This window comes from Cheilinus undulatus, linkage group 21 (genome assembly GCF_018320785.1).
Source record: "Cheilinus undulatus linkage group 21, ASM1832078v1, whole genome shotgun sequence".
Taxonomy (NCBI): Eukaryota; Metazoa; Chordata; class Actinopteri; order Labriformes; family Labridae; genus Cheilinus; species Cheilinus undulatus.
In genome coordinates, this window is record NC_054885.1 from 30,464,999 (window position 1) to 30,491,164 (window position 26,166).

General features: G+C 39.1%; 1 protein-coding gene across 3 annotated transcripts in view; it reads right to left on the minus strand.

Annotated features, from left to right (window-relative positions):
* rnf213a (ring finger protein 213a) overlaps positions 1–26,166 on the minus strand; it is a 48,584-nt gene extending 22,418 nt beyond the window's left edge. The window contains exons 1-29 of one of the 3 annotated variants that reach the window (XM_041777698.1): positions 25,966–26,166; positions 23,661–23,769; positions 23,311–23,429; positions 21,915–22,069; positions 18,739–19,404; positions 18,424–18,596; positions 18,159–18,326; positions 17,358–17,563; positions 16,988–17,277; positions 16,631–16,890; positions 16,279–16,491; positions 15,981–16,173; positions 15,105–15,160; positions 13,782–13,956; positions 13,539–13,700; positions 13,354–13,452; positions 13,153–13,275; positions 12,803–12,986; positions 11,358–11,531; positions 11,095–11,247; positions 9,405–10,024; positions 9,071–9,230; positions 7,805–8,022; positions 6,056–6,193; positions 5,796–5,960; positions 4,338–5,622; positions 4,050–4,231; positions 3,790–3,933; positions 76–3,705 (exon numbers count right to left, since the gene is read on the minus strand). In XM_041777698.1, coding sequence (XP_041633632.1) covers positions 76–3,705; positions 3,790–3,933; positions 4,050–4,231; positions 4,338–5,622; positions 5,796–5,960; positions 6,056–6,193; positions 7,805–8,022; positions 9,071–9,230; positions 9,405–10,024; positions 11,095–11,247; positions 11,358–11,531; positions 12,803–12,986; positions 13,153–13,275; positions 13,354–13,452; positions 13,539–13,700; positions 13,782–13,956; positions 15,105–15,160; positions 15,981–16,173; positions 16,279–16,491; positions 16,631–16,890; positions 16,988–17,277; positions 17,358–17,563; positions 18,159–18,326; positions 18,424–18,596; positions 18,739–19,404; positions 21,915–22,069; positions 23,311–23,410 — 10,092 coding nt within the window. In that variant the 5' untranslated portion in view covers positions 23,411–23,429; positions 23,661–23,769; positions 25,966–26,166. The remainder of the gene's footprint in view (positions 1–75; positions 3,706–3,789; positions 3,934–4,049; positions 4,232–4,337; positions 5,623–5,795; positions 5,961–6,055; positions 6,194–7,804; positions 8,023–9,070; positions 9,231–9,404; positions 10,025–11,094; positions 11,248–11,357; positions 11,532–12,802; positions 12,987–13,152; positions 13,276–13,353; positions 13,453–13,538; positions 13,701–13,781; positions 13,957–15,104; positions 15,161–15,980; positions 16,174–16,278; positions 16,492–16,630; positions 16,891–16,987; positions 17,278–17,357; positions 17,564–18,158; positions 18,327–18,423; positions 18,597–18,738; positions 19,405–21,914; positions 22,070–23,310; positions 23,430–23,660; positions 23,770–25,965) is intronic. The other 2 variants (XM_041777697.1, XM_041777699.1) reach the window with 2 other exon arrangements.

The window sequence follows — 26,166 nt, forward strand, 5'->3', positions numbered from 1 at the left end:
TTTATAAAAGCCTCTAAGGAGTTAAAAGCCAAGAAATCTTTGAAATGCGGTATCATTTACAAACTTAAAGGTTACCTCTGTGAATGAAGACTGGCAATGGACTTCCTGGGTAGTGTGAGCAAGAATGAAGTCAGCCAAACAGCTGTTACTCAGCTCTTCAAAGTAGACCTTGGACAGATTTTCACTCTCCACTTTGGGAAGGCCAGTGCAGTCCAGTCGCACAACTGAGTCTGGAGTAGCACATCTGAGCAGGATTAGTTTGGCTTCATCTAGAATTCTCCTCTCAGGGTCCGAGATATCAAAACCATCCAAACTGTCCCTCTGCTTCTCGATTACTTGAAGTACGACGGATGCACATGTGTCCGAGTGGTAGCCAATGAACACGTCTGGTGCTTTGTACTTGTAAGTCTGAGCTGATGCTCCGTGTTGACTGCCAAGAGAGACGAAACGTTTCACCCATCCCTCCAGTTCCTCCACAATCCTCTTCTGCTCAGTTTTCAGTACAGTTTGGATGTCCAGGTAGTGTTTCTCCAGCCTGTTGATTAGGGGTATGGGGAACTGTTTGTAGACCACCTCTCTTTCCTCGATAACAATCAGTCTGAAGTCTTTGTGCACTCTGCACTTCACACGGTGAGTTCCCAGTCCAAGGTCAACATACTTCTGTCCTCCCAAGCAGACGTAGTATTGATTAAGAGCATCATAGAGACTTTCATAGAGGTTCTGCAAGTTCAGAAGCACAACTGTTTGACCTGTCTCCATGCAGATCTTCACTCTGTTGATGTTGCGACAGATTTGGGTATACTCTTGATCTTTTGGGAAACTGGAGCCGAAGATGATTTCTGGCCGAGCACTTTCTGAGAAGAAAGTTTGCTGAAGGATCTGGAGGGCTGCGTAGTTTTTGGTGAGCACCAGCAGGTATCGACAGTCTTCCTCTTGTCCAACTGCTTGAATGTTTTCCCTCACAAACTCAATAGCACTGATGTTCTCCAAGTTGGGTGCAATCTTCAGCCTCTTTGTAAAGACATCTACTGCATCCACATCATCCCTGCCACTGAAGTTTCTCAGCACTGCCTTCATGGTTTCCTCTGCAGTGGGTTTTCGATGAGAAATCTTTGACAAAGCAAAAATCATCTTAATCAAGCTGTAGTAGTCACGCAGGCCAAAAAATCCTTTGCCTTGCTTTGTCTGTTTGTGGCAGATGTTCAAGTAAGACCTAGCAAAGGGTTGGAAGAAATCCCTGACCTTCTCCAAAACCATTGCATCAGATCTACATATGCCTTTGGCACTCTCGATGAGCTCCTTCTCGTCAGGGTCACCACGGGAGACAAATATGCCTCTGTTCATCTTAGCAGGGTCCAAAGCCCAGTTGGAGATTCCAATGAATCCAACCTTTTTGTGCGGAAGTGGTTCATCATCAATGCATCCTTCCTCCAGCAGAGGATGAAGGGTCTTCAGTGGCATCTTTGGAGAATCTTCAGCCAGCCCAATCTCATCCAGCACCACAACTGAGATGTACTCATCCAGATTCTTTCCTTCCTGAAAGCGTCCACATTGCTTGAAAGTGTTGATGATGCCTTCTGGTGTTGAGTGTGGGCTACACTGGAAGGACACCAAATGAATCTGTTTAAACATTTTGTAGAGGTCAGAATGAGCAGCTTGGCCCTGCATTGCATCTGCCACCAGAGTTTTAGACAGAGACTTTGAGCTTCCGGGTTTTCCAACTAAAAAGAGAGGGATTCTTAGCTCAATGCAGAGAACCATCATGAAGACATTCTCTTTGAGAGCACTGTTTCTTGCAATAGTATCCCCCATTGGAACACCGCTCAAAAGCACATCCTGCATGAGGGAGATCTCCTGCATTACCTTCACTGGGGTGTATCCTGATGGAAGACTTTTGCTGACTTTCTCTCTGTATTTATCCTTTTTTTCCAGACAGGCGTGGTAGCACACTCCTATTGCCATAACTAAAGACCAGATCACTGGGTCTCTAGCCTCAAGCTGTCTCTGATTCCTATCGTTGCTCTCTGCGTTCAGATGACTCTCAAATTTTTCAAGTTCTGCAAACAACATGGCGTGGTTGTCATAGAACCAAACAAAAGACTGCATGCAGCGTTCAACATCTCTCAGGCTGACAAAGCTGCATTCATCGTTTCTTGTTCGCATGTACTTCTGGGAAGCTGAAAGGACATCAGTGATCCACTTCAGGTTTGTTTGACTGATTTCTTTGTTTTCAATCACCCTTTGCACAATCTGCTGGATGTAAATTTTCTCTGTGTGATCATTTAACTGTCCAAAGTCCCAGACTAGAGGAATCATGCTTGGTGGCAATGCTTGAACTCGATAGACCAACTGGCGCAGAGGTATAGACCCAAGCTTTTCATCCGTCTCTTCAGCACGAACTCTGTACCCAAGACCTGCAGATTCTAACCTCTTGATCATGTCATCTGTGTGTTTTCGGTATGGGTTGCATGCTGCAATAATCTGCAGCCCACTGTCTCTTTTCAAACCCTCTCCTTTGACTGTCTTGTCACAGAGGACCTCCTTGATACTACTGATTGCCTCTGTTGTGTTAGCCTCATCGAAGAAGAGAACCGAGTCAAATCCATAGTCTTCCTTGTTAATAGAAGCAATATCTTCAGCTTCTCTGACTTTGGTGTAAATCATCTCTGACGTTGTCCCTCCATGCACCTTGACCAGCTTCATGTTCTCTGTGGCCACTCCACTCCTCCGCAACTCACAAAGGAATTTGATGAGCCTTGTCTTGCCACAGCCTGTCTCTCCCATGATAATGACAGGAATGCCACACCTGAACCGCATATGGATCGCCAGCATCTTCAGTATGTTATCGGTCGTTAGCTCATATGTTTCATCTGGGTCAAGAGGCCACTGGATACCGAGAACGCTGCAGATCCTCTCTATTTTCTCTCCTCTTGGAAGACTGTCAAAGTTGATGTTGAATGGCACCCTCTGCAGCCTAAGACCTTCATACAATTCCCTTGTCATGACGTTCCTTTTTATCACTTCGCCAGTTGTGGGCTCAATTGCATCAACAGAGTTCTGTTCATTGGGCTGAAGATGGAAGCCAATGAAGGTCATGGACACATGGTCATCATTAAAGAAGATGTATGGATGTGGTTCTGTTTCCCATCTCTTCCTGATCAAAAAAGGAGCCAAGTCTTCATCTCGAACCCCATTCAAGTCATCCACCTGCAGCCTGCCAGGGCTCTGGTCAGAGATGCTGAGTGATGGAGTGGCAAAGTCCTTTGCCATCAGAATCATAAAGTCAACCACAAAGGTCTTAAATCCAGTCAGCGTGTCACCAGTGAATGTAGCGTCACAAAAAACTGATGTCTCACAGTCTTGCAGCTGAAGGTTAAGAAACCATGCAAAATTTCTCAGTTCTGCCCAGGATGGGTCCATCATTCCACAGTGCATGAGAAGCATCTGGAGACACTCCACATGTGACCCTTCAACACCCTGATATGTGAACCCATCAAGGTTAATGCCGTTATGAAACCGTGTGAGATACTGGTATGGTCGCTGAAAGGCTGCACTGCGGAATTCTTGATCATCCATTAGTGGGTCCTCCATGGTTGCAAGGGTGGGGTCTTCTCGCTTTCTCATCTCCAGCATTAAAACTTTTTTGGGTGGACGGCAGAAAATATTTGGAAAGACATCTGTGAATGCGCTGGTTCTTTTCTGAGCCTAGAAAGAAGACAGATGAAAACAGCATTTTAAAAATAGAAACTACTAAACAACTGAATTAGAAGAACTTGTAAAACCTCTTACCTGTTGTGTAGCATTTTTAGCCTGTTCTAGTATCTCTATGAGATACAGCTGCTTATCACTGCACTTCCACATCTTTCCCTCGGAGTCCATCAAATAGCGCAGAATCAGCAACTTAAAGAGAAACTCATGCAGACCTTTCTGGACCTTTAAGCAACAAAAAAGACAGTGAATTCACTCTGTGTGTCAACCATGTGTTACCATGAATGTTAATAGGATTCTTTCACCCTTTGGAAGGCATTAACTCTGAGACTTTTTATTACCGATGATGTGACATCGAAATGAAACACGGTGAGTTCCTTTCTCTTGGAAGTGTTCAACAGAGACTGAAGGATGACATTCTCATCAACACAAGGTTCAATCAAGCGAATGCAGCTCATTGTTGATGGCTTCTTGGTGGAGTGCTTCAGCTTTTCATACAGCCTTTTGATGTACAGGGATTTACCTGCAAAAGTAAACATAGCAGATGAGAATAAGCACAGAAGTGAAATACGGACCATCAATGAATTCATCAATTTTAAACTGCTAAGTAATATCAGTATAATACATACCAACACCGGCCCTTCTGGATGAGATGATGCCAACACAAAGTCTGTCTTTGAAAGCAGCTGCAGCACTGCCTTGATCTGCTGGAACAACAAAGTGTTTGTGGAGGTAATCCTGGATTCTTGCCAAAGGTTCCTGAGGAACCATGTGCAATCTGTATTGGCTGAACGCTGACGGCAGGTAGGCATGTTCTTTCTCTGAACTACATATGATCACGAGTCTGTAGTCCCTCCGGCTCTGCATTTTCATGTGCTGGAAAAAGTTCTCAACTTTAGAGCTCACATCGTAAGTGAGTAGATCTCCAAACAGGAGAGTGTATATCTTCTTTCCCCTGTAGCCAGTGCTGAGACAGCGTCTGAGGAACAGTTCAACCTGCTCATATGGCGTTGAAGGGTTGCACAGAAGAACCTCGTCGTAGGTCGGAAGGGCCTCGGCTTCAGTGCTCATGTAGATTGAGATACAAGATGTCAAGACATCATCATGTGGGCAGACAATGAGGTTTGGATTTCCTGTTGCAAGGCCTTTAGGTAGCTGTCTCATGATGAGACCTGAAGTGCTGAAATCGGAAATATCATTTTCATCATCCTCTTCACTTTCATCTTCTTTGATGGCCAATATTTCCAACAGCCTCCCCAGATTATTTATATCAAGAATCTGAGGGAGAAAGTTCTTCATGTCCTTCATGTAAGCATTCCAAATGAGGTCAAATTTCTGGGAACCTTTCGCTTCTTCCACAAGACTTGGCAAAAAATCTAATTCACTGGTGAAATCTGGACCTACCAGTTCAGTTTGTGGAACCACAACAAAAGTCTGGAGCTCAATGTCCTCGTTTTGTTCTTCTGGTTTGGTGAGGATTTCATACTGGAGTGTATGCCAGACCTGCCGCAAGTCTGAGGCAGAGCAATTTGGCTTGACAAAGGATAGCATCATGAGAACCTCTTCCTCAACATTGGGGACATTTTGTTGACTCAGCTTGCTGCAGAGGTAAACAATCTGTTCAGCTGTGAAGTAGTTCAGATAGTAATGCTTGGATCTCTGTTTGTCCACAAAGTCCCTCCAATAGTCCAGGCATTTCTCCATCTTCCTGCATAGTTCAGGAAGCTGCTCCTCTATGCTGCCCTCCACAATGACAACACTGACAATACTACCAAGGTTGAAGTCCATCATGATGCTGGGCTGTTTGTTGCTTAGGGAACAGTTGATCTGGGCTTCCCAGTGTCTGAACAGAGGATTTCCAGCAGTGTAGAGGGCAATGAATGCCTCAGCTAGTCTTTGAACACTTGCAAAAACCTGAAAAGCAAAAAAACAAAGTGACAAGATATTTCATCTTATGTTGAATGCAGACTTATGAGGCATGCAAGTTCCTCGAGCAAAGTTGCAGAAGAACTGACATTGGTAGCAGCAGCATTCCAGCTTCTAGGCTGAATGACTTTATTTAACTACAGAGCAAAATTCCAAAATACCTCTGCAAAGTGATCAACTTCATTCTGTCCTTGATCCCCTTTTCCAGACATGAGCATGAGTTTGTTCTGCAGTTCCCGAAGGTCCTCCAGGGAATAGTAGCGCATCTGTTGGCCATCATCATGCTCTTCAGGAATCTGCAGCTTCAGGGCCGTGTCAAGACTCAACTACGTTTTAAAGCAGAAATACACCCATGCATTATTCTGTAGCTTTTCTGCTTCAAGGACGAAGACACACCATCATTTTTGATCTTGCCATTTACCTTTTTTACATTTTGTGCACTTATAAGGTAGATTCCCTTATTGTTGATCGTTGATGCCAGAGACAGCGATGACAGCTCCACTGACCCGTGACTGTCCTTCACAGTTTTCAGCCATTCCAAATGCCGTGCACTGTCCCGCTACCAATGAAGATAACATTGTTATTGATGTTGTTACATCTTACTACTATATTTTGTGGCATGTCTGTCTGTCTGTCTTGATTTGCACACCACACCATTGCTCCAATTGTCCTTGATACCTCTCAGAAAACCTCTTGACTGTACTGGTCTGAAACTGATGCCATCAAAATTCATAAATATGTAGAGATTTTCTATAAAATCCCCAAATGTCATCACTTTTACTGCTTTCCATTCACCTCAAATGTCTTAGCTGGGAATGGTATCACACCTAAGTTGAATGCGTTCCATTTGCTACTTAAACAATTTAATTGTATTTATGCAATGACAATAAAGGCTTCCATCTATCTAAGTGACAGAGCTGGAAAACAACTGGACTTTGTTGAAACACGCCCACAAGGAAACATATCTGGATGAGATGATAAACCTACTCCAGGATCCACGATCAAAGTAAGCTCTCTTAAAACCACTTCTCCTGTTCATATTAAACAAGATAATATAGGAGATGTGTGAAACATTGATGTAAGAATCATTCACTGAGAAATCACAAATTCACACTGTTTTGCCTGCTGTAGTTGCAGGTGCTGCATAAAATGTTTGAATATAAGTCTGTCTCCATGCAGCCAGCATCAGGAGATGGGCTGTGTGATACCTCGTTAAAGCTCCACAAAAAAGTTCAGTGCTAACACTGTAAATAAGTCTCAAGGTACAGCCTTCATGCGCCCTTTATTGTGTTGTTGGCCTTTTACTGCAATATGCACCAGTGCACAGAGATGCCGAGCTCAAATGCTGTTATCTTGGAAAAAAACACCTGTTTCAATGCAAACTGACTGTATTGCATTAAGCATCTCATAATGAGGACAGTAATAGCATAGCACAAATAGTTAAGATTAGCCTACTGTCTGAGAGAGCTGATGGAAGTGCATTGCAGTTTTTATGCCGCACAAACTTTTCCAGATCAGGAAACAATTTCTCCTCTGTATGACTTTACCATAAATGATGTATAAATAAGATCAGAAAATAATACTTTGACATTGCTTTTATATATTACTAAGCCATAACTAGGAATTATGGGAGTATGAGACTGCCAGCTTTTTTAACCATGATTAGGACATAATTCAGATGTGGTTGTTTTCTTAGGGTTTCCTTGATCCATAGAGGAAACTTAATCAGGGTGGTACTTAAGTAAACATATCAATACTGCCTTTAATTGAACGCTTTGTCTGTTTTTCTGAATATTTAACCTGGATGGTCAGAATCTGTGCAAGATGCAGGTGGGACTTGAGACACCAGCGGCTGCGAGTGGACAGCACATGCTGCAGAAGCAGGATTAAGAAGAGTCATGTGCAGGGCTCTAATAAAAGATAAAGGTTAAGTAGACCCCAACACCTTGTTGCACCTTTTTTTTTTATTTGTTTAGCACTACACTAAAATCTCAAATCACTTTATATGAGCTTTATGTTTACTTGAAATGCCTGTCTAGTTCCTGCTTTTGTTGTCCATTATGTGAAACATCTGATTTCCACAAAGTCATTGAGAGTAAAAAACCCAACTTCAGTTTGTACTTCAGCATGAAGCACATCTTTAGTAGTTTATAAGAAAGGATCCTCTTACAAGTTTTTTTGGCAGGTTGCTGTCATTCTCCAAAGCTCTCCAGAGCTTGTTGAGGACATCTTTGAAGACTTGGAAACCAGAGTCTGGTTTGAGCTCATACAGCATTGAAGAGTAGCCAAGGACAGCATCATGAAAGCAAGCGACCCGATCCACGTCCATGTCATTCTCTCCAGCAGAGATGGAAGCCAAGTCAACAAAGACCTTTAACTCATTAATATCTGAAAAGACACAGCATTTTTAAAGGTGTTTAAGACAAAGCCTCGAGAAACTGTTAAAACTGCAGCAGATAATAAGTTTCATGTGCAAGGAAAATATGTCAGGTTCCATTTTTGTCTGGTTCAGATAAGTTTTATATACTGGGCAGATGGGGAAAAAGTAGAACTGAGCAGCTGAGTTTCTGATCAGGAATATATCCAGGTTTACAGCAGAGGAAGCAGATTAAAATTTGACTTTACTGAGGAAAACAAGGCAAACAACATGTAAATGTGCCTCCTATACAGTGTTAATGGATAAATGTAAAAGCATTATGGGGTCCTCCTGGACAGCTTAGCACCTGGACTGGCAACTAACTGATAAAGCAGGCTGAAGGAAATACAGTGTTTAACAAATTTATTAGACCACCCTAACCCTAACCAAAGTAAGGTTTATGTCACAGCTGCCCTAAATTAACAGCATTGGTAATTACCAAAATTATTTTTTATGTTTCTGCAATTGTTAATACAACAATATGTAGAAGCTCTTTAACCCAAATGATATTTTTAATGCTAAAATATAATTATTATTCTTATCCATGAATTTTCAAATTTACTGATTTACAAAAAAACTGAAAAAATAGTAAAGCACATTAATATTTCTTGATTAATATGTCAAATTATAGTTATTTACTTGCATTCCCAAACAGAAAAATGAGTTTTAGTGGTTGAATGTTATGCTTGATTAATTTCTGACTTCTCAGAGAAGCCCAGTGAGCCGGTTCAAATTTGGGTGAATTCACTTTGAAATTCCTCATTCCTGTTCAAAATGGTAGAACGTAGAGAGCTCACTGAAAATGAAAGAGTCCGCATTAAAGCACTTCATGATGCTGGATGGTCTTTGAGACAAATATGACAGGTGGTCTAATAAATTTGTTAAGCACTGTACATAGATGCATTTACTGATTAACTGGACTGTATGAAGCGATAAAACTTATACTAGATCATTGTACCAAAGCCAACATACATTCTTGATAAAAAAGAGTATGCAACCTAATCCTGATTCAACACTTACCTTCAAGTGCATCCTTGACCCACTTTACAAAATGTCCTCTGAGTCCAAGCTCCTGCAGGCACAGTCTGCGGGGTTCAGTGATGTCCACCAGAACCTTCTTAGCCTGCATCAAGTCATTGTCAATCCGATTGAGCTGCTCGTTCTGAAAGTCTGCACGACTCTGAGGGGCGAGAGAGTCCAAAGACAATTTTAGTTTTGTTCCTCTGACTTATTTGTATCACTGTTGTGCATTCTTTATTTATATCTATACATACAGCGACTACCACATATTTACAAAAACATAAAACTGTGATGTGATGAAACACATCCTTAGTTCAAAAACATGAACACTTACAGCTTCATTGAGTGTTTCCAGAACCCTGAAGTCCCCTTGAAGATGAAGCGTGTCTTTGACCTTCATGATGATCTCAGCTGAAGCCACGGCTAGATGAAGCTCATGATACTGTTCGATCTGTTGAACCCTGCTGTGGATCCACTGTTTGTCGATAGAATTATCAACTCTACACATGATGTCCAGGTCCTTTGCAAGCTCCTCATACTTGTCCTTGTAAGCACTGAAGAGCTGGTTTACCTCCCCAAGCCTTATTCTGCCATTCTTTAGGCACGTGTAGATGTCTTTGTAATTGGCGAAGCAAGGACTGAAAATTTCATCGTGTATCATTTCTGGTGTTGCCATTATGTCAGCAACTTCATGTTCATTGGGATTGTCGTCCCCCATTTCTTCAGAAGCCAACACTTTGGCTTGTTTCTCCCAGCACACATTGAAAATAAAACTTTCTCTGAAGGTGTGCAGGACCTCAGCCATTTCCCTGATGTCTTCATCTAGACTGAAGAAAGTGACAACACCAGTCATGGTAGAGGGCATCTGGTCGATTTGATGGACCTCCATGAAATGGTTTAAGGGCATGACCTCAATGCTGATCTGCTGTCTTTCCTCCATGTCGGCAACATCAACTGTTGTGAGAAAAAAATATAAAATCTGTTAGAATTTCTCAGATATACATTATTAATCACCCCTTCTTTGCACAAACAGGATCAGGAAGTGGAGATACACTTGAGTAGAGATGTCAGAGTGAGGATTAATGCCCATAAAGTTTGGAGTCAAGGTCATTATAGTCAACTAAAACTAAAATGTAAAAATCATTAAAGTTAACTGACATTAAAATAGATCAAAGATTTTAGGAAAACAAGAACTACCTAAAAAGTCATTATGTGCTTAAAAAACTAACTAAAATAAAATAAAACTGGAGACAAAATATCCTGAGTTTTAGTCTTTGACAGCAGCATATTGACTGACACAACCCTTGTTATTTGTCTCAGGAAAGGATATTTATATTTTTGATAAGCTTATTTATTGCAAAAGTTAGAAACAGTTTTTTTCTCTTAAACAACCTTCTCTTACTTTTTTTTTTTTTTTAAACTTTGGTGCACCTGGAACACTGACTAACTGACTGGTGCAGAAATGGCATTAAGTTTGTGTGCACAGAAGAATGAATAGCGCACATACACAATTATGGCACATCTCCAATAATCATAGCTACTTAAACCTCAAAATAATAAATAAAACAAAATGATGAGTGAAGAACAGACTAATTAATTATACTTCTAAAATTGCATTTTTAACTTTTCTAATTCTTTTGGGTTTCACCCTCGACAAGTATTCCACATTGCTTAAAAAAAATAACACAAATAAAACTAAAACTAAGGATTTTCACAAAGTAAAAACTAAACTAACAGTGTAAGCTATCTTAAAGAAAATTTAAGTTGAAAGCAAAAAGTGAGAACAAAATACAGATCCAAACCATTATAACCTTGTTGGGGGTTCAGTGCCTTGCTGGTGGACACCTTGGGGGTACTCAAGAAGAGAACTGCCAGCTATCCAGCAAACCAATTTCAAGACTTGGTCCAATTAGTACTTACACTGGCGACCCTCTGGTCCTTCCGGACTGAGCCGCTGTCACCTGTTTGCTTTATCAATCAAAGCTAAACTGGCTTACATAAATGTCCAGGTATTACAGCCGTACCTGTTATGTGTTCCTCCAGTTTGTGGCTCATTGTAAGGAGGGCATCAATCAGCTCCTTCTCATGGTACACATCCTTCACTTCATCCTGCCTGCACTGCAAGAGTCTCCTCATTTTGGCATTATCCTTGTACTCTTCTTTGTCACAGAGGCAATCTGTGAACAGAAAAACATAGGTTTGCTTGAGTTAATTTATCACTCAGGACAACCAACTACTTTAAATTCAACAAACTTCTGTGGCAATATTTGAAGACGGAAATTATTACCGATTTTCAGAAGATCCAAGTAGGCCTTGCTCTTCTCAAGAATGATGTTGAGCAAGCTGATCTTGATGTCTCCAGTGACCAGTTTATTGTTCATGGCAGTGAATGACGATATGGCAATCGCTATTCTGCCCCTGGCATTTTCAGAGAGCTTCTCAATCACGTTTTCATCTGCGCCTTCAATGACAAAGTATTACATCTTCATTACATTTATTACATCATCACATCTGTGACTAAAGAGTATACTGCCAGATATGATTTATGCAGGGATGGAAAGTAACTTATCAGATTTACCCAAATTACTGTAACTGAACAGCTTTTATGTATACTAATACTTTTTTGAGCACTTTTTAAAATCACTACTTTTGCTGAAGTATATTTTGAGGGAAATGTTCTTATTACATTAAAAAAAAAGCATAAAATGCTGAGTAAAAAACAGAAACCGTATAAGCAAAACAAGAAGGCCCAAACTTTCTGCCAACAACGAGAAACTGGACGACTTTGACAACACATGAGACTCAGTGCACACAGTGGGAGAATGACTCAGCTTTTCATCCCAAAGCAGCTGCTGGATTCTACTTTAGGTGAAGTTACACCTTATAATAAACATCCTGGTCAGAGATTTATATTCTCTTGTTGTTATTCCATATAAAGGAAAGATCATATTTTACTGTGAAAGCCCCATGGGCAATGGTGTAGCGCAGGGTAGTAAGTGTGTATATGGAGTATACCCTCTTATTTTTTAGTTTGCAATTTTTTTTTCACTTCTAAATAAACAGTAAACCAAATAAAGAGCAAATACATTTTAAGTGTGCACACTTCTGAATGCACCACTACACCACTGCCCTTGCTGTCAAAAGAATCTTATAAATGAATACCCACTGTTATGCTGATGACACGCAAATATACATGGCATTTAAAAATGATAACATCAGCCATGAGAGAACATTAATTGATTGCCTCACAACTACAGTAAAATGGATGAACTGTAGTTTTTTGCAGCTGAACATAGGAAAGACAGAGGCGATATTCTTTAGCCCTGATCACCTGACTAGTAAAGTACAGTTGTTCCTTGGTCCACTAGCACCCAACAAAAAATCTACTGGTATAAACCTCAGTATTATGCTTGGTTCTTATTAAATCCTATTATTTAAAAGCTTAAAACTTGTTTTTATAGGAAGGTGTTTTTAATTGAAAATCCGTGTTAATTTTGTGATCTATTGTATCTGTATTCACCACTATGCCTGTAATCTTTGCCGTATTTCATTCTATTTATTTGTGCTGTTGCTTTTTATTTAATTTTCTTTCAATCTTTTTAAATCTGTCCTTGTTTTAATCTTGTTTTATTCTGTGCATTTTTTTAAAGCACTTAGAAACCCCGTTTTGATGAGTCTTATATAAATAAAATTATTATTATTATTAAAGTGATGATTGTTCTGCAAACATACCATGGAGCTGGAAAATGTTTTTGGCAGCAGTCCAGGAAAGAAGGTGTTGAAGGACCACTTCTTCATCTTCCTGATCATGTCCTTGACGGTCCTTTGGCCATGATTTCTCAATGATTGTGGAGATGAGTTTCCCAAACTTCCAGTTTATCTTGATCCTCTCCAGTAGTTTCCCTTCAGACTTGGTCTGTGTGTAGTCAAACAGACAATACACATTATTTCATGCTTTTGAAAGTGATGCTATATAACAAATTTTTGTTAGAAAATGGAATTTGTAATTCACAAAGGTTAGCCCATGGAACATTTTTATTATGGCTGTTATTAACTTTAGTTCTTTAATTATCTCTTCAAACCTGGCACAGGGACGTCACAGCCTCAAGAGCACACTTCTCAACGCTGGCAGCAGTCAGTGGATGGGATTTACCGAGCTCCTCTATATTTGTACAGTAGAATTCGATTTGATCCACAGCAGATTCCTAAAAGCAGAAAAAGTGTCAAATAATTTCAATCTGAAGCAAAAAATAACCAACACTGCAAAAAGATCCATCACATACCTGTTTGTATTTTCCCTCAAAGTCCTTTGTGAACATCTGTCTCCATTCTCGTGTGCAATCGTCATCTTTGAAGCTGAGGGAGATTATGTTGTTCCATATCTACGAACCATAAAAAAATATGATTAGTGATTATCTGTTTGTGCCTTTTTTGTTTTAATAAGAAGATATATGACAAAACTGCTTACTTCAATCTCCACTGTGGCTCCAATCTGGAAAAGGGATGTCATGCCTCTGTTGAGCAAATGGTGCCTGAAGGACCAACTCATCCAGTTTCGCATAATGACCATGGCCTGAGAGATTACCAAGTCTTTCACATGTCGCTGCTCTTTCTCCCCTGCTTCTGTCTCCTACATGGGATTTGTTTTAATAAAGAATTACTCAATCCAGTCAGAAATTCACACAGCTTTTCTTTGATTAATTTCACATACCTGTTGCTTGTTGCAGTTAACAAAGTCAGACACTGAAGCAACCAGGTGCATACAAGCCACTGGAATGTTTATCCAGCTCTGGTTATAGGATGCCAGTCTGACTCCTTTGCAGATTTTCTCCAACAGTTTCACTGCTGTTTCAAGGCACATTCTCCCGTACGCCATGGTAAAACAGCTGGAAAAAAAAAATTGAAAACAGAAGATTCAAGCAAAACTATGTTAAACAAGATATTTATTCATAAATCAGCCACAGGGCTTAGTTATGTGGCTTGATTATACAAAAGCATTTTTGAGAGTAAAACAAATTTGACCAGGGTGTCACCTCTTTTTCCCTTTAAGAGCCAGATGAGCCTACAGATTTGCATTGTTTTATTCCTGCTTAACCCAAAACTGGCAAACTAAACTTTGCTCCCTTCATTGTCCTGTGGAACATAAAAAACACACTGAATGCTGATTGCATTATGATGCATGCCAAATGAGAAAACATCATAGCTCAAGTTGTCTGCCTGAATTAACTCTCAATTATTATTAACTCCAATTATGTACAAGATGTATTATAAATCCAGCTCTGTTACCTGGGAGCATGTATGTGAGTGCTTTGGCATACATTTTCATTTGAATTTGATGGAATGCACACTGGAGTGGGTGCACACAGAAGAAAGTTTGGGAGCCAACAGAGCACAAAAACAAAAGCTTTCCATCTCTCAGCCCTCTGTCATCAAGAACATATTTGACTGTATCAGCAAATATACTTATATTAAACCATGGAGAAAGTGCCCTGTTGTGCAACCTGTGTTTGTGGAACAAATTCAAGGAAAGTTGCACATGTCCATCTTTTTAATGCATCCTCTAAATATAAGAAACATACTTCAACAAAGCCAGTTCTCAAGTGTGTGGTGAAGTATGTTTCACCACAGACTTCACCACAGTTCTAAAGTCTGTGGTGAAGTCTGTACTTCACCTCACACTTTAGAACTGGCTTTGGGAGACATATGGTGCAGCTATGGTATGCATCCTTAAGATATGAATATGCTGGACCACTCTTTGTTTTAAGACAAATACACATACGGGAGCTATTGGGAGCACATGATTATTTGCTATTTATATAACCTGAGCATTTGGCATTAAAACAATAACTGTGTCAGGTGGAAATTAGGTGACACACCTGCACTGTGCACTAAGAATATTTGCTTCACAAACACAATAGGGCTCATGATTTTACAAAAATAACTTCATCAACAAGCAGATGTTATAAGTCAGCACCTATGACACCATACTTACAGTGATAATTCAGAAATTAGCAAATATTAAGAAGAAAGTCACCTGTATTTCTCTTGAAGGAGTTGTCCTTGGACATAAGAGAGAATGTCTGACACGCTCTGTGAAAAAAGGAGATTTAAAAACATATGATGGGCTGTCAGCATTTACATGTTGATCGTGAAAGGCCTCAAATTGATGCAGTAAATCCTTTTAAAAACACTATTGGCATATTTCCTGCAAGCGCATCGTAGTTAAAGTCACTTTAGCATTTTCTCACTTCCAGAGAAATGGGAAAGACTAAACCCAACATGCCTTTGAATAGTTAATTTCACTTTAAAATAAGACATAACTTAGCTGTAACTTTTGACATCAAATACCACTTTTATCTCTTTACTTTAGCTGTTTTCATTTAGTTTCCCATCTGTGATAAGTTGTGAACTTCATGTGAACTTTCAATCTACTCTATATCTTATATTTTTCAAGGAAATACTGTACCCTTCAGACAGTAAAAAAAAAAAAAACAAAAAAAAAAAAACAAAGTAAATGCATGACAAACCACAGCTTGTTCGGGTTTTAACTTTATCATTTATCTTAACTGAGTTGTTTACACAGAGAAAGCAACAAAACTGGAACTCATGTTAAAAACAAAAAACTGTTGCATTAATCAGGACATTAATTACTAGACTTTAGTGAGTCATTTTGTACATGCAATCCTGCATATTTCTTAATGTACTACCAGTACCATAATTGCTTTGCATATAATATGGACTTAAATCATATTTTGAAATGCAGAATATAACTGAATTTCAAACATGTGATTACATGCAGTAAACAATAAAATTCAGCAATTAGCTGCAATTTTTAAAAAAAATAATCAATAGACAGCAGTTTTTTTGATACAATACTTTGCTTTTTATCAACACTAGTTTTTCATTTTACCTGGTTGTTGATGTAGGAAATATCCTGAGGAGATTTGTTGAAGACAACATAAAGCACATCCAGAAGCTCAGCATTGATGTGTGTCAGACATTCCTTCAAGTCATCAAAAGGCATCAAGTACAGACAGGCTCGCACTAAAAGTGCATCCACCTCCATCAGGTGACTGTGGTTCTTCAGGGCATTGATGATGGCCCTGAAAACAAAAAAATAAAGAAATACGAGTAACTTAGCCATCTCCAAATAGAGTACTGGCAGATATTTCTGTCAGATTTACTTCAGTAAAGTAGGGGACTCTTACTTCCTATCTTGGCTGTTCATGTAGGGTGAGGTACCCATTTCGAGGCCTTGTAAGCCCGCCCAGGATAAGGCATTTTTGTAGTTTCCAGGAGACAGTGCTTCAAATGGCTTCGTTGTGCCTCTTAGGAGATGAAGGAGTGGTAAAACAATAATCCACCGGGGCATTCCTCTTCCTTTCACTGAATTAATCAGTGACACCAAGTATTCTGCCACACTACAACAAAGATAGTTTAATCAGCAGGAGAGCAGAGAACCAAAACACTACTAGAAGAGATTTCAACTGTGTTATTACCCTCTCATAACTGGATCTAGACTATTATCATCTCTGATAGCTGAAGAAATTGGGTACCTACCTTTTGAGAATGGGGACATCCTGGGAAAATTCTGCCCAGTATTGCAGAAAATCTGCTTTGTTCATGTTTGGCAGGCACAGTGCAGTGCAGAGCCGATTCTGTTCTGCATCATTCAGTACAATAACATACTTTTTACACACACACAGCATGACCACTGCTGCCCTCAGGGGATCCTGAATGTAGAGCGCCTTCTTATCTCCATCCTTTGACACCTGAGGAATCATGTTTCGCAGCATGAAGTCCTTCAGTATGTTCTTCACCTGGTAGATTAAAATAAATGAAGAAAACATTACCAGCATACTTACACACATGATATACACAAATTATACTATGAATGCACTAAAGTTACCAACTTACATTGTCTTTTCCATAGTCTAAGGCGTACCATCTCTTCTCTTTTTCTTCAAATACAAAAGGGTCGCTGTAAACCTGAAAGAACTGACTCAGCTGGATCACAAAACTTTTCAGATTTGCCACAGACCAGGTCCTGAGAAGATCAAATATGTTCTCTATCATGATGGTCCCTGCAATATCCTTCCCCTGAATCAGATCCTTCTTTTGCTGAGGCCAGATTGTGTCCTTAATACGTTTGAGCATATTCTTTGATGGCTCGACACAGATGATGTCATCATATTGATGCCAGTCCCCTACAACAAAAGATTATTATCAGAATAATGCATGTGCATGCTGTTACCTAGCACTAAAATATACGGTAAAGTTTGTTTACCTTCCTCAGTGAGCATCTGGGGTTTCACAAACAAACATCTGTTGACAGTTTGCTGAGAAGAATCCAGTTTGTAAATGAACTCATACTCATACTTCTCCTTTTTAGTTCTGTAGACCACATACTTGTAGGGTATCGACTCAGACACAACATCTTTTTTTGTCGTTGTCAGACTGCCCTGGACCAGGAATCCATGTTCTCCAAGATCACTGTGTGGAAAGGAAATGTAAATTACAGCTGTGTTGATGTTTCTCGAGGCAACTTGGGCTCCAGATTAGCACAGTAGTGAAGAACAGCAAGAGGAAATGTGAGGAATATAAACGAAGATCACTCAGCCATCCATTGACAAGTGTGTCTACTCTAGACAAAAACAAGAATCCCCTATGCTGAAGGGTTTTTGTTGTTTCATATGAGAGGATGTTGATAAATTGGTGTTAATAATATCAAGGGAATCATATTTTGGCACTACACGGATTTTTGCAAGTGTCATTACTGGTTTAAATATCTGGGTTGACTGCTGAGCACACAAGCCAGCACTAACGATGCTGATCGCTCAAACGTTCAACCATGGTAGCGGCGGGTAAAGAAAAGTATGGACCCAATGATGCAAGACTTGTCTCTTAAAATGCAATTTACTTAAGTAAGCTGGTGAAGTTTTTCATTAATGGCAGATGAATCCAAGTCGCTTGAATGTGATTTGTGGAGGTTTGAGCATGTAGCCTGTAGCACAGCAGAGTGTGGTAGCATCAAAGCTCCAGGTTTATCCTGGTTAGCCTGACCGACTACTCAAGGAGGAGGAAGTACCTGGTCACAGACAGCTCAGCTGCATTTTTCTCCCATGTCCCAAGGAGGGACCCAGCTCTGATAAAGACACGATCTTCATCAGGATCAAATTTAAAGTCCTTTGAGAGGACTGCATGGAAGTAGATGGTGAGCCTGTCAGAAGCAGCGATGGTGTTGCTCCTAGTTAACCTAAAAAATAAATAAATAAACACATGTAAAGAGCAAATACAACATACAACATAAACTGGCAGATAGTTCTTAGGCCAATGTGGGATAATATCCTCACCTTTTGGGTGGAGTGCCAGTCGGGGTGCTGGATTCTGTGTTATCCTTTTTGCCTTTTTTACTTTCTTTGTCTGCATCAGAGGACTGTGCTGAGGTTGAGTTCTTCCCACTCTCTGACTGCTGAACAACCATGTTGTTCTCCTCTGGGTCCACACTCGAGCCTGCACTGTCAGCCTGGCAAAGTATCATCATACAAGCATGATTAAAACCCACCTTAAAGGTAATGAAAACACATTGTGCTTTTCCCACATAAAATACAGAATTAGGCTTCTGCATATATTAAAAGTTTCCTGAACTGAAATCAGAGGCAGCATACCTTCACTGAAGACTGAGGGCCGAAGACCATTTTCTGTCCACCTGCTGCAGTCAGCTTCTGATTCTGCTCCGGCTTGTTTTTTCCCTTCTGTTTAGTTTGTTCTGTCTGTTTTGGGCTTGTCTCTTCATTGGCATTCTGGTCCAGCGTAGGTTGTTTAGCAGCTGTTGTTTCCTTTTTGTTCTTAGTGTTTCTCTTGTCAGTCTTTTGATCTCTGGGGTCAGTGGTTTTTGTTCCTTTGCCCGTACCTGGCTGGGAGGTTTCGGTCTTTCTATCCGTTAAGGAGGGTCGCTGGGTTGGAGTGTCTGTGTTGAGAATCTGATCCTGCATTATTTTTGTGTCCTCAGCTTGTGTCACAGCTCCTGTTTCTACTATTTCAGCAGTCGGTTGGCTTTCATTGACCTGTTTGTTTTCAGGTGGTGCAGCTGCGGTGTTAGGAGCTGAGGAGCTGGGCTGACTCTCCATTGAGGACCCCTCATCTTGGAGCGAGTCTGGTGTTTCATCCATTGCGTTATCTGAGCTTTCACTGTCTGAAGAATCTCCTCCACCCTTCTTCTTCCCTCCCTGGTTTTCTCCCTCAGGGACATGGGAGAAGTCCGAGTGGCTGTGTTCTTGGTCTGATGACAAGGTGCCATCTTTTTTCTTTTTGTTCCTCTTCCTCTTTTTCTTCTATGAAGAAGAGATGACAGTTTAAAATCAAAAATATAATTAACATATTTAGCCATTATTAACATATTTACCTCTAGACATTTTAAAGATACAATGTTTTTCTACAAAAATCTATCTCAAGTTACGAGAAATGAAAATGCGTATCATAACTGTACGGTATCAAAACTGCTGGACTTTTAAAAGTTTGCATTAAATATTGAGGCAGGGCAATTAATCCAAATTTAGACTAAATCATAGAACAGCATGCTGCAATTTTAAAATCGCAGAGGGCTCCATATTTCTTCAATCTGAAATGTGTAAAAATATCAGTTTACACTTTTTATTGCAGCAGAGATGTTATGCTCTACAAATCATGCAATCATTCAAGTGTCGTTTTCTAAATAGTTTTTAAAAATCCTGCTTTCCTTAGATTTGTTTATGTTCTTCTTTTTCAAAATGACAATTACATAAAATGATTTCTCCCTGATTTATTGCTTGTGTTTGCTGACAAATACATACAATAACGAGGAACTTAAAAATAATCACATATGAAGCAATCACAACGTTGGGAAAAAATAATCACAATTAGATTTTTTTCCCAAAAACGATCATTGAATCAAATATTGCGTCCCTGCTTCCAATTAGTATCGATTTCAATAAGTTTACCTCTAATCCATCTGTGTATCAAATGTTAAAAAGCCGTTAAAAAGGGCATTTTCAATTTCCCACAGCTAAAGGTGATGTCTCAACTTTCTCTTTTGCCAAAAAAACAGTGCAAAACTCAAAGACTTTAATTCACAAATTTACCAAAAAAGATTTAAAAAAACAACAAGTCTATTCATTTAGGAAATTAGCCTTAGCAAAGGTGTTAATGAAATCAACTTAATTAACAATCAATGATCAGGGAGGTACATTTTTTAGGGTCAATTAATTGATTTATTTTGAAAATTTCCTTTTAAAAAGGTTAAAAAGATGGCATTAATAGTATTTTAACAAATGTATTCTACTTCAAATAAATGGTATATACAGTATGCTGTTTACTTCTGCAAACAATATTATATACAGTAATAGGGCTGCCAGTCTGAGTGGCAGTAATGTTCATAAATGTTTACTAACCACTATTAAACAGCCAGCGCAGAGAAGAGGAATAAGCCAGAAAAAAAAACAAAAAACAAAACAAATGAAGAAGTAAAGTTATTTCCGAGAAGCAGGGCCTTCCGACTTCTTCTCCCTCTCCTCATCTATGTGCTGAATTAATAAAGCCTCTGGATTCACAAGTAGAGAGGGTCAAAGACATTACCGATGCTTAGGGCTGGGTGATTTTGACAAAAATCAAAATCACAATTAATTGAACTTTTTACCTCGATTAGGATTAATGTACAATTATTCCACCCCCAACCTCCAACTCTGTTTGTTCTGTAAGTATAGGTAGAATTTTAAAACAAACAATTGAAATGAACAGGGGTGGATAAACAATTTAGGGTTATTTATTGAAACATTTGATATCAAAACCCACATCAGCTGAAGTGAAAATGTTTTTCTTAAAAAGTCAAATTTTTCCAAGAAAAAGGGAAATAATTGAAATAATTGCCATGGCAGGTTGATGTCGGTTAGAGGCTCGAACTGCCAGTTTAGATTAGTTTTTGATTAATTGCCCAGCTCTACCGATGCTAATACATTTAAAAGACTATCCATGGACATGTAGAAGTAGAGAACACTGACTACAAGCGTGTATTCAAGCACTCTGCTCAGACTCTGTTGCAGCCTTTCATCCGGTGGAAATCAGCTGTAGTCTTTCACTGACATACATGAGCCAGGCTTGTGCACCAGTAACCACTGAGGCAGCTTGTTTTTTTTGTTTTAACCAACAACATTGTTACAGAACACTTTAAAAATCAAAAACATGATGCACTGATATTAAATGCATATATTTTAAATTGCATTTTACGTTCTGTTTATTTTTATTCTTTCAAATCAGGAGATATTAGACTGTTAATTTCTGTTTTGCTTTTTAATTTCACATATAAAAAGCATTTATTTTCGACTGCTTATTTTTTTCAAAATATAAGACTTGTTAGTTAAAAGTAATGGTAATAATAATGAGAGAGGCAAATCTAGAATTATAAATCTGGGACTTTATGTGCCTATTTTATCAATGGATTAAACCTGTATTGAGCTGGACCCCAAAACCAAGGTATGAACCGTGACCTCTGTGACCTGTTACTCCCCTATTAGTTAATGCTGCTTTTATTCTACATTTTACTTATAATCAAAGCACTGATCATATGCTTTGCATAATACTGCAAGTCAAACATCAAATAAAGTGACTTAGCCTGCAAGTATCATGCTTTGCCATATCTACCAATTATAATAAAAAAAGAACCTTGTATGAATAAAAAGTAAAAAATAAAACAAGATACTTCAAATAATAAAACATCCAAACTGTGCTTGAGAACCATCCACCTTAAAGTCACACTGTAGACCAGAGACTTGTTTCTAATGTGACACATAAAAGTGGTGCTGACACTCACCTTTTTCTTTGGGTTTCCAGCAGTTTCATCATTTGGTCGTTTGGGCGATCTATTAGCTCTTCTCCCATCCTCAGTTGAGTGTGCTCTCTGTGGTGCTGATTTCTCAGCTTTAACTTCAGAGTCTGCCACCAAGGATCTGGGCTGATCGTTTTTATCTGGATTATACAAGAGGTGAGGCAAAAAATGTCAGACCTTCTACAAAATCCTAAATTTTTCCCCAAAACGTCTGTTCACCTTTTCTTACTTATTTTACTCATCCCTGTCCCCCAGGGTCTATTATAACACTGTCTACACCTGTGAGTAAGCGAGTAGGTGGGACCAAGGTTGCAGAAAATTGTTGAAGACAAGGACGCACTAAACTCTTATCAAATTTTAAATCTGAAATTTTAATGCATACATGATATTTTTGTTCAAAACTCAGCTTAACTACTGCTGAGGGAAAATATAATAACTGCAACCAGACTGCATCTTAAAACATGTATGAAAACCACTGACATTGTATGCAATTATAATGCACTGGTTCTCAGTGGACTTGTTTTGGGACTCATCACCACCTCCATAATGAGAAACCCAAATCTATCACCACGCATGTTTATAAAGTTCATCATTACAGAAGTCCTAGGAGAACGTGCATGCATAGATTTTTCACTCAGTTTCCTGTGATTTCATGTAGATTCTGGTTATTTTGTAGAGATCCTGAGAAGTAAACAGAAATTAATGGGAGAGTTAGCTTTCTTATCCCAAGATAAAGACATAAAAAAGCCAAGATCTTGAGAGAGCAACCAATATTATCATGGCAAAACAAAGTTAAATTTGGATGTATGTCCTCTAGGGCTGCCATAAATTTTATACTCTTTTACGCCACTTCTATGTGCCATTTCTGCTCTCCGACAGGGATTGTGTTTTTTTTTTCCTCTGTATAATTATCGGCTAAAGTCTCTGTTTTATCCAGTGACAGTGTTTTGTTTGTTCACAATAACTCATAATATAGACTTATATTTGAAATATTATCATATTCACTGTGTCAAGTTTGCTTGTTTTATCCCTGACCCGACCTTTTGTCTGCCAAAGTGTGAGTACATAGTGCAGCAATGCTGCCAAATTTTATTTATGGAATAACCATAAAAGACAAGGCAAACAATTTTTATGACAGGGCCTTGGCAGTTTCGCTGTTGCATAGTCTAATTTGTGTCATGACCATATACATAAAAAGAGGTTATGAGAAGTTCAACAAGTTTTTAAGCTTTCATGCTTAATTTCCACACAAAATGATATTTTGATCATCTTGGGCAAAAGTCACAACTAATTTTACTTTGATAGCTTTTACAGCATAACCAAAACTAGGATCAAAGTTTTCATGAGTAAAGAAAATAAGCTGAAAGATGGCTGATCTTACCTTGTGTGTTTTCTGGATGAGAAGACAGCCTTGTGCCACATTTGCTACAGAAGTTGGCTGTCTCCTCTAATATATTATGACCACAAGATGGGCACTTCATCTTCAGACTTCAGCAATCTCTGTAAATGACACAAAAGTGTGAGTAAAAAGTACCCCAAGGTCCGACCCTACATGCTGCAGACTGAATCCTTTCACTTTCAATTCTGCCTATCAAGGCCTCCTGAGACAACAACTCAGCAATGCAAAACAGCCGCCCAGAGGAAAACTGGAGCTTTCCCTTGGACTTTGAGCAGTGTTACCCAACAGGATGACAAATAAACAATTCCCTTAGAGACAGACATGGGTTTTACCTTGCAACAGAAGCAGTGACCTGCATGCCCACCGTAAGTCCAGCTAAGACCAATTCAGTTCAGCCAAAGACTAGAAAAAATCAGGAGGACTCACTACGCACTAGAACTCCTGAGATTCAGGGAAGAAAAATAGATAAATAAGGAATAATGGTATTGCAAATTTTAGTAACAATTATGGTTTATGCAACATTTTTTTATTTCATCCCTTCTAGTTACTATGTGAGTCAAGCTCAGAGTCAAGCTCAACACATGGTGACACAGGTGTTGCTCAGCGGCCAAGATCATGCTCGACCGCATCTTTTTTTTCTGGGCCTTTTCAACCCCAGTGATGTGCATGGAGACCACTGGCAGATTTTCGGGCCCTTGGGACATTCACAAATGACCAGTGGCTCGTGACAACCCGGCTTACTGACAAGATGATACCCTGGGTTGTGGTTACTCTCCACATCTACCCTGTACTCCATCCTAGAGGTGTGGGCTCTGTTATTCTCTCAACAGATTATTTTACCTATGCCCCTGGTATTTTGCAAAGACATTCAGAGCACAACTGGGATTGTGTCAATCCTCCTTCCTGCCTGATGACGCCCTCAGGTGGTTTACTCGTCCCATCACAACCTTACTGCAGCCTGAATTTATGGCCCAAACATACCTAAAAGTTCTGCACAGTATGTATCCCCTTTTTGGGGTTGCAATTTAATATGCAACTATTTTTTAAGTTCCTTATTTTATTGTAATTTCTCAGCAAACAAGCAATTCATTATTCTATATTATAACTAAAGACATATTTGGTAGAATAAACTATGGCTGAACATTTTTGAAAAGATATCTAATTGCTATTATTTTTACATTTTGCAAATGTTATAGGAGTTGTTTTGAAGGGAATGATGACTTTATGTCTCTAAAATTCTCTAATATTATTATCTTATTATTTCTCAAATAAGAAAAAAACTTATACAAAAACAAGAAAGAGGGATTTTTCTGCCAAGTGTTCAAAAAACTGACACTTGAAAGCCTGTGCAGTGTTTAGAGCATAACTTTCACAAAAAATGCACTAATGCATTTATACACATTTCATAGAAATATTGCACTTTCTGCAGTTTGAAAACTGCAGAAGGCCATGTTGCAGTTTAATCTAACTTTGTTGATTTGATTACCCTGCCTTAGTATCTACTTAGGACTTAGTACTTACAGTAAACTTTAATTTTAACACTTTTTAAAATACTTGAGGAGATTTAAAGGCCTGTACTTTTATTCTAAGTAAATAATAAACAGGGTAACTGCACTCTTTCCACCTCAGCTTGCAACCCACTTTTGGGACCCGACCCACCAGTTGAGAACCACTGCTCAAAAGCTCGCTTTAATTTTTAACTACAGAGCTTAAGTTACACATATTATTTCTAGTGATGATTTTTCTGGTGATAATGTATAGAAGATATTCATGTTTGCAAGTCATAACCATGGAAAGCAGCTTAAATGCTGAGAAATCTTCATGCTCTGTGTTGAACTACATTTTAGGATTGCCTTTATTGCATTTCCAACGGTCCTGTACCCATTATAAGAGAAACAAAATAACCAAATGCACGTGATAAATGTATTTTTTTATAAATAATTTTGATGATTTTATTGTTAGTAAATGGTTGCAAAACAAAAAACGGAATATCCGTGTTTACAGATAGACCAAAGAACGACATCCCTATTTTTATTATTTTTATTATTATTATTATTATCATCATTATTTTTTTTCCGTACAGAGTGATTCCTCTCATTACGAGAAGATCTTTGCCCGTGCAATTCAGCCAATCACATGTTCGCCTGGCAAAATTATGTAATACGTCACTTCCTGCTTCGCTTCCAAAACACTTACTGTAAAAACAAGGTCTTTCTGCCTGTATCAAAGCTAAAATTTAGAGTACGGTATATTTATTAAAGACGGTAACACCGCTTTGTCACTCTAAAGAAGTGTCATGGCACCAAATTAGCAGCATCCTAACAAGCTAACTAGCTTACTAACAGCAGTGCACCGAGCTGCGTGTTTCCTTAGCTAGCATGTACTGGGTCAGTCTGTCCTAGATCCCTCTCAAGAAAAAAAACGTCATGAAATATGCATGTAAACACAGCCTACAGATGTCAACAACACTACACTGTACTGGAAGCATACTTTCTCTAAAAGTGACTACGATGTTTGTTAGCAAAGTTACCCCGGCTAATAAAATGGTTAAGCAAATTATTATTCTACCTCTGCGTCTGACGTTTTCACCCCCAGCCTTGAAATACACCTTACACCTTGTAGCACACCGGTACTCACCTGAGAGGAGTGTCTCGCGACCCTTTCTTCTGCTCAGCATTGGGTAAAGAGCTGAAGTTATCTCCGGTGGGTCTGTGATGTGCCAGCAGTGAGTCACTGCCGAGGACCTGCTGACTTTTCATTTCCGCATGTCTTGTAAAGTTTCGTTTTGTCAGAAATGGGCGTAAACTTGAAACGAATGGAGCTCAGTTTCTTTATGAC